At 57.4% G+C, this 16,670-nt stretch overlaps 1 protein-coding gene across 2 annotated transcripts; it reads left to right on the top strand.

Moving 5' to 3' along the window:
* Positions 1–1,935: 1,935 nt before the first annotated feature.
* GGT5 (gamma-glutamyltransferase 5) lies at positions 1,936–16,304 on the top strand. Of its 2 annotated transcripts, XM_081123703.1 has the most exons (12): positions 1,936–2,708; positions 8,236–8,366; positions 8,678–8,773; positions 9,266–9,461; positions 10,059–10,216; positions 10,726–10,872; positions 11,760–11,896; positions 12,255–12,445; positions 12,927–13,033; positions 13,227–13,345; positions 13,478–13,588; positions 15,798–16,304. In XM_081123703.1, exons 1-12 carry the CDS (start codon positions 2,536–2,538, stop codon positions 15,942–15,944), a joined length of 1,713 nt encoding a protein of 570 aa, XP_080979829.1. In that variant the 5' UTR covers positions 1,936–2,535; the 3' UTR covers positions 15,945–16,304. The 2 variants fall into 2 exon arrangements, with proteins under 2 accessions (XP_080979829.1, XP_080979830.1); XM_081123704.1 differs by lacking the exon at positions 8,678–8,773 and having other exon boundaries at positions 2,135–2,708.
* The last annotated feature ends 366 nt before the right edge of the window (positions 16,305–16,670 follow it).

Here is a 16,670-nt window from a genome sequence, read left to right as displayed (position 1 = left end):
AGCGTGAAACACAAGCTGTGATCAGCTCCAGGAGACCCAGTTCTCAGGGAACAGAGAGCTAGAAGAGGTCCCTAGATCCCGAGGACCGAGGCTTGGACTGGTGGGTCAGGGCTTGGACCAGCGGGTGGTTGGGGAACGAAGCCCAGAGAGGGTGGATCTGGGGAGAACATAACACCCTGTCTCCCCCACCATGGACGAGCCTCTTGCTCTCACTCAGGGTCTGCTAACTCTTCCTTTACACACAGTTGTAGCAGCTAAAGTGAGGTTCTAGGAAAGGCTTGTGGGGGCAGGCAGGAGAGAGGGGGTCACAGCCTGACAGTCAGATAATGCCCGGCCATTGAGCACAAGTGGGGCCTCTGAGGACAGGGATCAGGGGCCAGCGGAGGCCAAGTCTGTCTCCTTCCTGAGGTGGGAACACCTGGTGCTTCCCAAGTGTCCACAGGGAAGCAGGTTTTGTGCCTGCAGAGTCTGAGCCCTGCCTCTGGGATCCCCAGGGATGGGATGGAAGCTAGTCTGGTGGAATGTGCAAGTCACTCCTCGGCCCTCATTTTGGTCCCAGTGGAAGTAGGGATTGGCCATGAAGCTCCCTGGGTCCTGACATGAGGGCAGAGTACACCCCAGTTCCCCAGGCCCTCTGGAACTCAGCAGAGGACTCCTTTGGGGACTGGGGGACTTAGTTTCCCCTCTCTTTCCTTCCCATTGTTTCCTGACCTTCACCGCCTGGCTGGGCCTCCCTGGCTGCACCTCTGGCCAGGCCAGCATGATGTCAGTTCCTTTCCTGGGCACTTGCTCTATGATCCTTGCACCCTGACCTCTGCCTGAGCAGGATGGCTGGGGAGAGGAAGGGGGATGTCCCACCCCTGACCCTGCTAACTCCCCTTCTCCTTCAACCCCCCACTGTCCCTGCCTCCCTGTGAGTGGGCTGGTCCTGACCCAGAAACGCACTGGGTTGAGCAATGTCACTGCTGCGTGGGGGTGGGAGGAGGAGTCCACAGCCCTCCCCACCCCACGAGGCAGTGTGGGAACAGGCCTATGGGAAAGTGTGCCCCAGTGGCCTCGCTAATGCAGGCTGACTGGGGGCCTGGCAAGCTGTGTGGCTGTACAGGTCTCTTTCTGTGTCTCAGTTTCTCTGCTGTACCTAGAGGTGTCAAGAGACCTGGGAAGGGAGTGGGGAGAAAGTGCAGGGGCTGTGGGGGAACTGTGTCGATAGGAGTCTAGCCCTCAGCCTTACGCCCTGTGCCCCTGCTGAGCCTGGTCAAGGGGGCACCTCAGTGGGTCCATACTCCTCCAACCACCTCCCACTTGGGTACCCTGAAGCCTGGGCAGGGCAGCGTCCAGGCCAGTGTCCCTAGGCACTGCTAGAGCAGGGATAGCCTGGAGCATAAATAGGAAAGCAGACAGAGAGCTAAGGCGGGGCAGAGATGCCGATGGAAGGGCAGCCTCACTACCCAGAGCCCACAGTGGCCTTTCCTGGAAAGCAGGCCCCAGGAGTGGACACACGCCCTGTCTGCACTCACCACACAGACGTCTTGCAGTCCCACGCGTTTGTTGCTCTTGCGTTGGCCTGCCCATGGGGCAGACCCAGAAGCCAAGCGCCCTCCTCGTTACCACCCTAATCCCCCTCCTTCCCCACCCCACCCTCCAGCCAGGCTGTGGCTGAGCTGAGACTTGAACCCGGGACCTGAGTGGCATTGCCTTGGCCCCCCTCTGTCTGTCTCTGGCCCCATTCAGCCTCACCTCTGTGCCCCAGGCACCCCCAGTGTCCTGTGGCTCTGGGAGTGCTGAGGGGAGCTGCTGCTGGGCAGTGCCACACCAAAAGTGTGGGACTCCGGGCTCCATCCTGTCCTCCTTGCTTCTCTGAGCCCTCTGTCCGGGCTTTGCTGGGAACTGGGAGGTGGCCGTGGGTGTCCTGGGAGCCCTGCTCCCCAGCTTCCTGAGGGCAGCAGGCACCAAGTCCTCAAGCACACATGATGGGGGAGCTGCGGCACCAGTGGGCAGACGGCCGGGCGGTTGCACCATCAAGGATCCTTGGGGCAGGCCGTGGAAATGGCAGGGAGGGAGTTAACTGGCGCGGCTTCCTCCGCTAGAAGGAAATTCCCCATAAACACCCTGCTCCCTGGCCTCATGCCAGGGCCTAGAGCAGGAGCTGGAGACGAAGTTCAGGCGAGCGGCTGGCTCTCCTGTGGCAGCCCGCGAGGAGGGCAGCGCTCCTGCCGCCACAAGCCCTCTGTCCATACACCCACCTGTCTGCTTGGGCGCCCACTGTTCGTCTGTAAACCTGTCTGTCCATCTGAAATCCCGCCTCTGTCCAGTTGTCTATCTGGCCATCTTTCTCTTGCTATCCTCCCTCTAGCTGTCCATCCTGTCTGTCAATCCATTTGTCTGTCTCTGGCTGCATCTATCTGTCCAATCCTGTGAGTCCATCTGCAAATTGTCTTGTCCTTTCAACCACACAGCTATCTGTGCATCTGTCTGCCCACTGACCTGTCTGCCCACCTGCCTCCCCTCTCTCCCCTCCCCCGGGGCTGCAGAGCCATGGCCCAGGGCCGTGGGGCCACTTTCGTCATGGTGCTACTGGGGTTGGGGTTGGCCCTGGCAATCGTTGTTCTCTCTGTGGTCCTCTCTCGCCACCACCCCCCCTGCGGCCCCCAGGCCTTTGCTCATGCTGCAGTTGCTGCTGACTCCAAGGTCTGCTCGGACATTGGACGGTGAGTAGGGGGAGGGTGGCAGCTGGCCCTTCCCAGAGATTTTGTGACTGGTGGCAAGCGTGTGGAGAGGGTGCATACGTTGCATGCTGACATGTGGGGACCATGTGGGTTTGGGCTCCAGCAAGGAAGCAGCCTCAGGGCCCTCGCACGGAGCAGGCAGGAGGCATGTGCATGGGATGGAGGAGGGTTTGGGGACAATTACAGAGAGGACTTGGTATGCGAGTCTATTCCTAGTTCCAGGTCTCAGGAGGCTCAGAGAAGGCCCTACCACAATGTCACTGGTCTGATCCCAATGACCAGTGCCGGCCCCTTCAGAGAGGCAGTCCATGCCGGTTCTCCAAGTCTGGGTCTTCTCCCAGGGACCTGGGCGAGGAAGTCTGGGGGCTCGATATATGAGTGTTGCCCTGCTGGGGTGCACTCATTGCTGTCCAGGGCCAGTCTCCCACCCTGACTTGGGGCCTGGAAACCCACAGCTGCTGGCACCATGTCCCCTACAGCCTCCCCTCACTGTGGCAGGGCCTGGAGCTAGGCCAGTAGTGGGAGGAGTGGTTTTTTGATGTTTTGGGGGCCGGGTTCAGGGGGGCCGTGGAGAGGGACCCTATTCCAGGAAGCCAATCCCAGGGGAGGCTTCTGCTGCACACTGGGGGGCAGGACATGTCCAGAAGCTTTCCTCCCCCGCTGACCCCCTCCCTGCTGGTTGGGTTGGCTTCCAGGAATATCTGCCTCATGGGCCATTGTCAGGCTCTGGTGTGCTTTGTAAAAGGAAAGGGACTGTCTTGGAGCAAGGGGGAGTGTGGCTGAGCCCCAGCCAAGGCACCACTGGGCAAATGGTGGTCGTTCCCCCTTTGTCCCAGCTTCACCCCTCCTGCATGCTTTCTTCTTCTGTTCCTTTCATTCACCTTTTCATTCATTCCCTCCTCCCTCCATCTGTCTGTCTGTCCCTGTCCTATCCCCTTCCTACCTGATCCTCTAAGCTCTTCTCAGGGCTTTCTGTCCCCTCCCCCAGGCTCTTTATAGGATGATAGTGGCTGAGGATGGCAGCTCAGGGACAAGTGGGGAGCAGGCTGCTTGGCCTCCCCAGGAGGCTCCCAGGGAATGGGAGAGGAGTGAGCCCCCTCATGCTCATGAGAACATGCAGAGGTGCCACACCCACCTGAACCCATAGTTGCAAAGATGCAAACCCACCCAGGAGCTTCAGGACCCAGATACCACTGATGGGGACACAGCTCCCAAGATATGGGCTGCTGCCACATGTCTCCAAGGGCGCCTGAGCTCCACTGTGTCTCCGAGTCTTGTCTGGGGGTCTCCATGACATGCCCTGGGGTACGCGTGAGAGTCTGGGGTTGGGGTCTCTGACCAAGGAACTCCCAGCAACCCTTTCTTAGTGGAAAGAATGGATGTGGTTTCTCCCCAGTGTTTGTGTACTTGTCAAATTGCACTCTGCTTCCTGTTCTTGTTTTAAAAAGCCAGGAGTGGGAGAGAGCCTGGAGAGCCCCAGCTGCTGTGGAAGAGGGGGTCACACCCGGCAGCTGCAGGGTCTGGTACAGCCCCCTCTCCCTCCTATCCCCGCTTCCCCACCGCTGTCTCCTCTCCCCAGCAGGGCCTCCCAGGCCCAACCTCCTTCTGCCCTATCAGCACAGGTTTTCCTCTTTGGGGCTGGGCCTTCTGCTGCAGCCAGAGCCCCTAGGGGGTGGTTTTTGTGGGGGGTTTTCTTTTTTTAAATATATCTTTATTGATTTCAGAGAGAGGAAGGGAGAGGGAGAGAGAGAGAGTTGAAACACCCATGATGAGAGAGTCATTGATCGGCTGCCTCCTGCACGCCCCGGACTGGGGATCGAGCCCGCAACCCGGGCATGTGCCCTGACCGGGAATCGAACCTTGATCTCCTGGATCCTAGGTCAGTGCTCAATCGCTGAGCCACGCCCGGCCGGGCTAGGGGGTGGTTCTTAAGTTTTACATAAGTGAGGACCCAGCACCATGCCTCATAGACATGCAATAGATGCATGGTGACAATGAGGTGTTTTCTCTGGCCTGTCATCTTTTTTATTTTTCAGTTAGCAATAATGGCACCTCAGATAAACCTCACTGGCTACAATACTGTTACTGCGCAAAGCTGGCCTGTCATCTTCCAGAATGATGTCTCAGTGTGTTAGGCTTGTGTGCAAACTGGGTGTCCTGAGGCTCTGAGTGTTTGTCATGTAGGGGGACGGTGAGCTTCAGGGTTGGTGGTGGCTCCTAGCTTTGTAACACCTGCCTTCTGTGGCCACTCAGAAATGCCTGCCCTCCCACCAGACCCTCAGAGGGAGGATTCAGGGCTCCTCCCTGAATCCAGTGGGATTAGTGGCTCTGCTTGATTTATGAGGAAACGAGGCCTGCACAGAAGGGACCTACCTGGTGTCACAGAGTGAGCAGGCCCACCTGGGACCACCATTCTCTGCTGCCCTGCAGGGGGAGAAACTCTCCAGGGCTGCTGGAGGGGTGGGGCCTTCTTGCAGGCCCCCACCCCATACCCTGAACCCCAATGTCTGCCCGGCTTCCAGGCTTGGCCTGTAAAGGCCAGAGCTTTACTGGTCAAGTGAGTAGTTGTAGAGGAGGCTGGTGGGGGCCCAGAGTGCTCACCCTCTGGGGCTTTGGGGTCTAGGCTGGCACTAGGCTGTGGGGTTGGATAAGGAGCCGTGTCAGCTGCTCCAGACCCATCCAGGGGTCTGTGTGTTCCATTCTCAGTGCAGAGGAGAGCTGGGGATCTGGACACGTTGCTGCAACTCCTGAGCCTCAGTTTTCCCATTTGTGAAATGGGGCTCATGTCAGCACTTCTCTCATGGGGGGACATGGATCTTGTCTGGCCCATAGGAGGTGTTGCCTTGATGGTAGCTGTTTTCACCACTGACTGTTACGTTGGCTTGGACTGGACATGGGTCTGATCTCAGGACCTGGAGTTAGGGCCCAGAGTCAGAGCAGGAGACTCAAGTGTGGGGAAGGCTCATAGGGAACTAGGGTGTGGCCCACCTTTTCCTCCCCTACAACCCCCCATGACCCTGATGTTTTCTGTACTCCCAGCCAAGTCACCAGGAAATTATTGCATTTCCTCCCCTCTGGGGCTCAAGAAGAAACAGCCTGTGTACCTGGGTACTGTGCACTGCATGTGTGAGCAGATGTGTGGCAGCAGGCTCCTGGCTCCTCAGGGACAGGCATGTTAGAAATGTGTCCCTCCCAGGAGCATGTCCGAGCCTTTCCCTCCCCCTTTCCTTCCCCCACAAGCGTTCATCCCCTAAACTCTAAGGGGGCCCCACAAGACTTGCATCCAGGGAGCAATGGGCAGCGCAGCTTGTCCTGAGCTAATGCCCTGAACCTGTCTCCAAGGCCCCCTTTTCTCTGACTTCTCAGTGAGCCAAAGCAGCCCCGGCGAGGCTCTCTCCTGTTGCTTCTTCTGTCTTGGGTCCTTCCTTGTTTCACTGTCCCCAGCTTTAATAAACATATTCTCGAAATAAAAATAAAAAAAGAAATGTGTGACTGACTTCTGGTCAAGATGGCAGCGTAGGTAAATGTGATACTGGCATCCTCCTACAACCACATCAAAATTACAACTAAACTATAGAACTGCCACCTTTCAGAGCTGCCTGCAATCTAGCTGAATAGAAGTCCTGCAACTAGGGTTTTAAAGAAGCTGCACTGAGACTGGTAGGAGGGGTGGAGATGTAAAACGGGCTGGTCCCACACCCATGTGCAGGGGATAAAAATTGGAAGGGATATCTAGGCTGCGGAGGTCCCCCCTGAGGAGCAAGGAGTCCCAGCCCCACGCCAGGCCCCCAAGCCCAGGGTTCCGGTGCCGGGAAGAGAAGTCCCCATAACTTCTGGCCACAAAAGCCAGCAGGAATTGTGACTGAGACAGAGGGCTGCTGGAGTCCCAGGCATTCCTCTTAAAGGGCCTGCACACAGACTTACTCGGACTCACTCACTCTGCGCTCCAGCTCTGGGAGAGCAACTTGAAAGGCACTAGGAATATATGGGGGCGATTTGAATTGTCAGACTTCAGGGTGAGGACTGGAGGGGCAGTTTTCTCCCAGACAGAAGCTCTGGCAGAAGCCATTGTTCCTTTGCTGAGTCCTCTCCCCACAGAGCTGGAAGGCTAGAACCATATCTGAGTCTCCTTCAATCTGGCTCAACTGTTTGCTCAGCCCTGGTGATTTCCTGAAACATGCCCAGCCCAAATTTTGGGCCCACCCAAGCCCTTTCCAGTAGCTTTTCCGTACAAATAGCCTGTCTTAGCTCATGCTGCTGCTGATCGTAAAATCTCTCAAAAAAAGCAACATCTGACCTCAGTAAGCTCTGTAATTCTAAGTTGTCCCAGGCCCAGCACTAGTGGCAGCCAGCTCTAGTTTGAAGGTTGGCCTCTCCTAGCCCAGCACAAGTAGAAGCTATCTGCAGATCACTCTGTAGCTCGTGCCAGGTGGCCCCAGGCAGGTCATAGGCAGTGACTAACCTTAGCCTGCACCTCCTAGGAGGCCCTAGAGCCAGCTCACCTGGTGGATAGCTTCAGACTGCACCAAACCACCTCCATGATTGACACACTCCACAGGCAGAGGCAGTGGGCACCAGAGTCCCACTGATGGGAGTTCTGCTCTGTGGGGTTGGCCCCTGCACAGCAGATCCTCTGCTGTGGTCACTGGCAGTCTTTGCAGCCAGTCGGCTTGGGTATAAATCCCTTCCATTGACAGCTAGTAAGGCTCAACTACAATAGGAAGGTGCACACAGTCCACCTTGGGGGGGGGGGCACACCTGGAGCACCCAGCTTTGGTGACCACCGTCACCCAGTGGCTGTGCCATTGGGCCCTACAAGACACTTACTACATAAGGACACTCTGCCAAGACTGGGAGAGGTAGTCACTTTACCTAATACATAGAAACAACACAGGGAGGCAGCCAAAATAAGGAGACAAAGAAACATGTCCCAAGTGAAAACACACACACACACACACACACACACCCCAGAACAAAACTCCAGTAAAAGAACTAAACAAGATGAAGACAAGCAACCTGCCAGATGCAGAGCTCAAAACACTGGTTATGAAGATGCTCAATAACCTCAGTGAGAACTTCAACAAAGAAACAGGAAACATAAAAATGTGTTATGCCAGAGACAATGGGGTGTTATAATCATACATTCAAGGGGGAAAATGTGAGCCAAGGATTTTATATCCAGCTAAACTGACATTCACCTACAAAGCCCACAAACTGTTATAAACAGGTAAGAACTTTGAATATTTCCCCCCATGAACACTTCCTGAGGAATCTAATAAAAAACACACCTTAATACAACCAAAATAACTGGAAAGGCTTTGACATAAGGAATGGGACTGAAAATTAAATATATATTCATATGTAGAATTAAGACTAAAATTGATTGTTTGGTGGCAACAGATGGGCCACCTGCCTGTCACCATTTCCCAGTGATTGCCAGCTGAGCAAGCCCAGGTGGGGAGGTCGGGACAAGGGAACCAGGCCCCTTACTTTGTGCCATGTCTTCTAGAGCCATCCTTCAGCAGCAGGGCTCGCCCGTGGATGCCACCATCTCAGCTCTCATCTGCACCAGTGTTGTGAACCCTCAGAGCATGGGCCTGGGCGGAGGGGTCATCTTCACCATCTACAATGCAACCACAGGTGAGTCCATACAGGACCTCCATGAGGAGGATGGGCTTGTCCACAAGCACTGACAAGGTGCTCGGCCTGAGCCTGTTCTATCCGCCCACGCCCTTTCCTGGATCTTCTTGGTGCTCCCTGCTACCCCCCGCCCCACCCGCTTCACCCTTCATGGCAGGTCCCATCCTGAGTAGAGACCAATGTATGCTACAGAGAGGGAAACCTAGGCCCAGAGCAGGGCCGGGGATGTCAGAGGAGGACCATGGTGTGCGCTGAGGCCGGTCAGCTACAGGAGTGCCCCTGATCACTTGCATGCCCTGCCCCAACTCCAGGGCAGGTGGAGGTCATCAATGCCAGGGAGACGGTGCCCGCCAGTTATGTCGGGGGTCTGCTGGACCAGTGTGAGCAGGCACAACCACTGGGCACAGGTGAGGCCTCAGGAGGGGCCACTGGGCCTCACCAGAACACCCCCCTCATGGATAGGCTGAGACACCCTGGCACTGGGGGACAGCAGCTGGGGAGCCCCCATGGAGGTCCTGACCTGCTGGGGTTGGGGGTGTATTCCCAGGGGTGGGGGGCAAAGAGCTCTCTAAGTAGGGAGGGGTGATCCAAACAAAGGGACCAGCCCTGGCAAAGGCTGGAGGGTTCAGTGGAGATGGGTCCTGGGGATGGGGGGTCCTGGGACCAGTTTGTGGACTTGGTACAGAGGGCAGTGGCCAGCCACAGGGAGTTTGAGTGCAGAGGGACATAGTCAGGTGTGGGCTCCAGAAAGCTCACTGGCTGCCATGGCTGGGGAGCAAGGCTGGTGGAGCCAACTGTGGGGGTGATGGAAAATCCTGGGGCAGGCCTGGAAGTCATAGGACTGAGGGCAGAGTGGGGGCAACATGGGAGCAGGAGCATGACACTGCCACACCCTGCAGGGGCCCAGTGGATAGGGGTGCCTGGGGAGCTCCGTGGCTATGCCGAGGCCCACCGTCGCCACGGCCGCCTGCCCTGGGCACAGCTGTTCCAGCCCACCATCGAGCTGCTCCGTGGGGGCTTCCACATGCCCCCCGTCCTCAGTCAGTTCCTGAACCACAGCTTCCTTCGCCCTTCCCTGCATGCCTCCTCCCTGAGGTGAGCACTGCCCAGGGGTGGGGTAGGATGGGGCAGGGGCCCTTCTCAGCTCCTGGGTCCAGGCCAGTCTGCCTGAGCCCACCCAAGCTCCACCTGAGCCCATGGAAGATTGACCCTGTGCAGGTGCTGGGGGGCCTTGCATGGCTAGCACTTTGCTGTCTCAGTTCAGACCTCTGGGCTCCATGTGGCAAAACCTAATGGGAAGGCTCAGGCCAGAGGAGTTTGTGCCCAAGTGACGGGACTCTAAGGGCATGGATTTGGGCTCTGCCACTGCCCTCTGGCTCTCTCCTTCTTCTCACTCTGTCTAGGCTGGCAGGAGGGCTTTGCCCACCATGCCAGCCCACTGACCAGGCCCTGGGTGGACGCAGGCCTGACTGGGGAGCGCATCCTCCCAGGACAGGGTGATGAGTGAGGTGAGAGGTGTCAACCCCACCCAATCCTAGAGAATCTGTCCCCTTGATGTCCACCCCAGCCCCTGAGGACCCCGGACCAGGACCGCTTCCCTGTAGGATCCCAAGGACACTGAGAGAGCCCTTGTAGGAGTGTGGCTGCCCTCTGGGATCTGGCCCCACCCTGAGGTTGTCCCCCATCCCCCAGGCAGCTCTTCTTCAATGGGACAGAACCCCTGAGGCCTCAGGACCCATTCCCCTGGCCTGCGATGGCTGCCACCCTGGAGACCGTGGCCAGGGAAGGCGCAGAGGTCTTCTACACAGGGAGGCTGGGCCAGACACTGCTGGAGGACATTGCCAAGGAAGGTAAGCCACACGAGGTCCCTGCCAGAGAAAGAGCCAGGTTCTGAACACGGGGGCAGGCTCTTCCCCAGGTCCTGAGGAAGTGCCCGCTGCTCCCAAGGTTTAGAGAAGCTGTGTCCTGTCCTGCACAGTGCTGGCCTCAGTGACCCCGCCACCAAGACCCTCAAGGGGCAGGGCCCCCGTGGGTTAGGGCCAACAGAGGGGAGTTATTGGTGGCCATGGTGGGCTCCTGGGCTTGGAGCTGGCCACCCTCACAGTCTCCTAGAGGCCAGCTCGCCTCTCCCACCTTCCCCTCCTTCCCCCAACCTGCCTGCCCCTGGTCCCTGTCCACCTGTCCTCCACCTGGCTCTAGGGCCTAGCCCTGATGCCACTGCCCACAGACTCACCCTCACCCTTCTGGGTCTAGAAGGCTAGGGGACAAGGGAAGCCCCACTGTGAGACCAGGGACCAGTGGCGGTCACTCTCCACCTAGTTCCCCATCTGTACACGGAGCCTTCTCTGTCTCACTTCAGGCAGCCAGCTGACCATGCAGGACCTGGCATCATTCCAGCCCGAAGTGGTGGATGCCCTGGCGATGCCCCTGGGGAACTACATCCTGTACTCGCCCCCGCCCCCTGCAGGGGGGGCAATTCTCAGCTTCATCCTCAACGTGCTCAAAGGTGAGGCCCCCAGACCTGCTCGGAGTCCTGAACTGCTGGGAACCTGAACTCCAAGCCCAGCAGTGCCCTTGGGCAGCTGTTGCCTTTTCCAGCTCAGCCTCCTCATCAGCCGAGACAGGGCTGTGGAAAATGGGTCCAGATGGTGTGTTCTAGTGCTGGCTTGGGGTTTTGCTGAAGGGTCTGACGTCATCCACCCACTGAGTCCTCTCCACCAGGTGACTAGTCCCAGAGGAGGGGAGCAGGTAGGCTCCACAGGTGGTGAGCTGTTCATCTAGTGCGTGCAGCCTGTGGGGCCTGGTCTGGCCTATTAAAGCCCGCAGGGCGGTGAGGGGGATCCTGCCAGTGCTCAGGGCTGGCCGGCGCGAGGCTGCTTGTGTTTGTTCCCTGGGGCTGCTGTAACAAATTCCCACAAACCTGGTGGCTTAACACAACACATATTTATTCTCTCATAGTTCTGAAGGCCAGAAGTTCAAAATCTAGGGGTCAGCCAGGCCACGTTTCCTCTGGGGCTTTGGGGCTCTGGAGGAAAACCCGTCCTTTGCTTCTTCCAGTTTCTGGTGCCTGCTAGCATCCCCAGGCTTGTGGCTGCATCACTCCAGTCTCCACCTCTGTGGTCACATGGCCTCCTCTCTTCTGTGTGTCTGTTTTATAAGGTTACATGTGATTACATTTAGAGCCCACCTGAAAAATCCAGGATAATCTGCTCCTCTCAGTCTCCTGAATTTAATCACACATTTTGCCATATAAGATAATATTCACTCTTTTGCCATATATGGTAGCATTTGCAGGTTCTGGGGATTAAGGCATGGACAAATTTTTTTCGGGGGGGGTCCAACATTCAATCCACTACCTAGGGTCACCCCCACCTGCGCCCATCCCCTCCACAGGGTTCAACTTTACTGCGGAGTCGGTGGCCAGGCCTGAGGGGAATGTGAACATGTACCATCACCTTGTGGAAACATTCAAGTTTGCTGGAGGGCTGAGGTGGTGGCTGTGGGACCCTCGAAGCCACCCGGAGGTCCAGGTGAGGTGGCCTGGGCAGGCCCAGGGTTCAGCAAGAAGTGAGGGTTGGGCCAGAGGGCACTCCATCTGTGGACCCTGAGAGCCTGGCTGGGTGAGTTAGGAGGGATGTGTGCGTGGTTGGTGCTAGAACAGGACGGCCCAGGGCAGGGAGGTACAGCGGGTGTGGGCATTGGAAGAGGCCTTGGAGTGGTAGTTATGGGAGGGTAGCGGTGGCACCACATTTCAGAGGACCTGGAGGGTGGGCAGGGTAGAGCCTGGGCTCAAGGGAGAACCAACTGGAAAGGGTCCCCCAAAGGGCCCTCTGCTCTGTGGGCCCCACCTGGCTCCTCACTTACCCCATCAACTGACCACCCACCCAGAACGCCTCCCAGGACCTGCTGGGAGAGGCTCTGGCCCAGCACATCCGCCAGCAGATCGACGCCCGGGGTGACCACCAGCTCAGCCACTATAACCTGGCCGGGGCCCGGGGCCACAGGATGGGCACAGCCCACGTGTCTGTGCTGGGGGAGGATGGCAGTGCCGTGGCTGCCACCAGCACCATCAACACTCCGTGCGTATACTCAGAGGCAGGCGGGCAGGCCCCACTCCTTTGCCCCCTAGACCTGAGTCACACACACAGCCTCCCCCCCCCCCCCCCCGCACTGCTCCCCTCCTGCCCCTCCTACCTGGTCTCCCTGCCCCCAGCTTCTCCTGGGTTGTCTCCATGGGGCAGCCCCTTGCTTTCCCCATTTTTTCTTCCTCTGTGTCAAAAGGGGGTTCTACACCCTTGATATCACTGGCCGAAAAGGCTGCTGATAGGTGTGGCCTGAGCCAGGGCCCATGCAGGGGTGGGCCTTACCCAGAACACACCCTGATGGGGCACATGGGTGGACGTTCGGGGGTGGTGCCAGGGACAAAACAGCAGCTCTGGCATGCTAGAGGGCAGCCACCAAAATGAGGGGCTCATGGAAGGCTGGGGAGCGGGCTTCTATGCCCGCCTGGTGCGGGAGGAGCCCGCAGCCCGAACCCAGGCTCCGCTTCCCCGTTTGCAGCTTTGGAGCCATGGTGTACTCACCGCGCACAGGCATCCTCCTCAACAATGAACTCCTGGACCTGTGCTGGAGGCGCCAGCCTGGCTCCCGTGTAACCCCTCCACCTGGTGAGTGCGGGGCCCCACTGGGGAGAGGAAGGGAGGGGGGCAGGGTGGGTGCTGCACGGTGGCCCTTGGAGCAGCCACCCAACTCTCCCAGCCACAGTTTGTGAGGTGGCGAATGGAGACAGAGGTGGAGCAGGTCGTCCTGCAGTTGCTGGCTCGGGAGCCAGGCTGCAGGTGACACCCATCTGGTCTCCAGTTCCAGGAGAGCGGCCCCCATCATCCATGGTCCCCTCCATCTTGATCAACAGAGCCCAGGGGTCAAAGCTGGTGATTGGTGGGGCTGGTGGGGAGCTCATCGTCTCTGCTGTGGTCCAGGTGAGTCTGGAGGCTCTTGGCTGGAATGTCCCCTCTCCGGGCAACACAATTGTCCTGCTCTCCTGGGGGCACGAAGGTGTTGGTGGGGGGGCTGGTGCCCCTCCCTCCCTGCATTCTCCTTTCCTCCCCCAGGTCATCATGAACAAACTGTGGCTTGGCTTTGACCTGGGAGCAGCCATTGCAGCCCCCATCTTACACGTGAACGACAAGGGTCAGGTGGAATATGAGCCCAGTTTCCCCCAGGTGAGGCTGCTGTCTAGGTGGGGACGCCTGAGTGCATGCTGCTCAAAGCCCCGAGTGTCCTGTGCTGGGCACACTCCAGCTCTGGGCGCCATCAGGAGTTGAGAAGCTCAAGACCAGCCTCATGGCCTCCAAGGCAGAGAGCAGGGTGCTGTGCATGCTTCCTTCAGGCCGAGCACCTCAGCACTTTGGTCCCTGTTCTGTCTGCCCATTTCCCTCCAGAAGCTGATTTTCCCGGCTCTGGCCTCGCAGACACTCCCTCATGACGCTCTGTTTCCTCATGTGATTTGTAGCTCTTCCGTGCAAGCTTATTTACAAAAGCATGTGTTATCCCCATGAGAGTCTGCAGAGGGATTAAGGCATTGGGGACTGCGCTGGTGCTGGCTCTTACTAACATTTCTTGGGTCCCCTATGCAAGTAGGTCCCGGAACTGAATTCCACCCCACCTCCACCCTGCCCCAGCAGATGGTCAGGTTTCTCGAATCCTCTCTGGGCTGGCAGATGCCCTTTGCTACGACCTAATTCAAAACACTGGCAGCTTTTCAAGGCTCCAAGCTTCACGTTCAGGGTCAGTTCAACCAGCTGGGGCTCGAGATCCTCAAAGCTGCCCTAGCCAGTTTGGCTCAGCGGTTAGAGTGCCAGCCCACGGACTGAAGGCTCCCTCCCACGTTAGATTCCGGCCAAGGGCATGTACCTAAGTTGCAGGTTCAATTCCCAGCCCCGGTCAGTACTCATGCAGGAGGCAACCAATTGATGTATCTCTCTCACACTGACATTTCTCTCTCTCTCCCTTCCACTCTCTCTGAAAAGCAATGAGAAAAATATCCTTGGGTGAAGATTAAAAAAAAAAAAAAAAAAAAGATCCTTAAAGCTGTCTTTACTGTTATGAGCCTCTCATGACCTTAGATTTCTCTAATAACCAGTGAGAGGCCTTGAGCCCAAGATGGTGTGTCATCCCGGAGAACCTTGGTCTGTGGATCTGGTGACTAAAGACATCAGCCCATCAGGCTCAAACTCTCAGAGTCTGAGCCTTCCCTTCCTGTTTAGGGTTCTCTCCATGGAATTACATCAAGTGCTGCCTCAGGGCTCATCCTCTTAGGCCTTTCTCCTTGACCTTAACTGAATGTCCCTACTCTGTGAACACAATTCTCTGAGGACTTTGGACTCGGAGGATTCAGAGATGACAGCTTGGAATCCAGCAACCCAAGATCCTCAGCTCCGTCAAAGTGTTAAGAGTGTTGGTCTTGCAGGTCTAGGGCCTTCCATGGAGAAATTCTTAGATTCTGGGTGGAGACCATGAGTCTCCAAGGGCTTCACACAAAGTCCCAGGGACTGAGGCCAAGAGAGTTTGTGTTCCTCAGGGCCTTGGAGTTTGGCCAGTAGGTCATAAGGAACAGAGTTTCTGAGGACTGTAGGCCCTGCTGTGGCCTTGGCCGTGAGGATCTTGACCTTCAAATCTAAGGACATTGGAAAATTAATGTGTGAGGCAGAGGAACTGTGAAGCACTCTGGAGACCTCACCCTTCCAATGGCTCAGGGTCACATGGCCTAACCAGGTGACCTCAGATCGGAGGCCCTGGTCCTGGGGACTGTAGAGCACAAGGGTCTTTGTACTTAGAGGTCTGGAATCTAGGGTCCTGGTCAGCTAAGGTCCTTGGACACTTGGTCTAAAATGATAACTGGAAATGTGGGGCTCGAGTGAGATTCCTACACTCAGTATTTGCTGCACCCCTTCACAGACCAGCAAATATTTGGGGACCATAACCTTGAAGCAAGGTACTCAGTGTCTTAGAAACCAGCATCTGGGTCCCTGATGCCCTCAAATTCCACAGACTCAACATCTCAGGCCTGAGCATTTCGGGCCCAGTGCTCCAAGCAACTTTACCCTCGGGGTCAATGTTCTTGGACTTGTGGGCAAACTGTAGAGCAAACCATGTCTGAAGCTTCGTGTTTGAGGCCCCTGGTGTCCAGATTCAGGACAGAAATGAGCTTGCATCTTGAGTGCCTTCTGACCTGGGTGATGTCCTCCCCACATGTTTCTTTAGGACCTTTTGGGTGGGAAGTGTAGACTCCATACCCTGCAGAGGAGGCTCTGCCCAGTGCCTCCTGCCCCCACCCCCCTCAGTTGAGGATCCGAGGTTCCTGCCTGGGCCTTGCCCCTACGGAGGCAGATCTAAGCTGCCCTCACCTCTGAGCCGGCCTTCTCTCTTCAGGAGGTGCAGAAGGGCCTTGCGCACCGGGGCCAGAACCAGACGAGCAGGCCCTTTTTCCTGAACGTGGTGCAGGCTGTGTTCCAGGACGGAGCCTGTGTGTATGCCGCAGCCGACCAGAGGAAGCATGGGGAGGCCGCAGGCTACTGAGGAGGCTGCTCCTGCGAGCTGGGAGCAGACCCGACGTCAGTGTGTGGCCCAGGCTGGCCATGGCTGTGACTGTGTTCCAGCAGGATCTGGACCCCTTGGCTGGGGAGTCAGCCTGGGGTTGCAAGAAGCGGGGACAGCATGGCAGATGGGGGCTGTGCCCACCCTCTGAGCTTCTGATGGCTCTGGCCCTTCTAGCCTTCTCCAAGCCTCTCACCCAGGACTGTGGCTCATCCTCTCCCTCTGACCCCACTCCCCATCAGTATATCCTCTGGTTTAAGATTAAAGAGGAGGCTGACCACAGTCTCATTCGGGATTGAGGTGGGGGGGACCCCAGAAAGCATACACACTGGTTCCTATAGTCCTTTGCAGTGCACCATTACAGAAGTGGGGAAACCGAGGCCCAGACGCAGTTGGGCCCATCCAGGCCACCCCTGGACTCTTGTTGGAGCTCTGAAATGTGGCTTCTTGGGGCTACTTGTTGTGGGAAAGGCGGAGGTATGGCCTCAGGGCCCTTGGCCAAGGCTTGTCTCTGGATCCTGTCTTCTGTGCCAGGAGAATGTTGGATGTGATAAGACCTAAGGCCCCAGCCCAGCCCCTGCCCCAACAGCCCATGTTCTCACCCTTGGCACTCCTGACATTTGGGGCAACGTGTTCTTTGTTGTGGGGGTTGTCCCCACAGAGTAGGGTGTTGGGCAGCACCCCTGGCCTCTACCCGCTGGATGCAGC

This window comes from Miniopterus schreibersii (assembly GCF_964146895.1).
Source record: "Miniopterus schreibersii genome assembly, chromosome: 20".
Lineage (NCBI taxonomy): Eukaryota > Metazoa > Chordata > Mammalia > Chiroptera > Miniopteridae > Miniopterus > Miniopterus schreibersii.
This window is presented reverse-complemented; position numbering and strand designations above follow the sequence as displayed.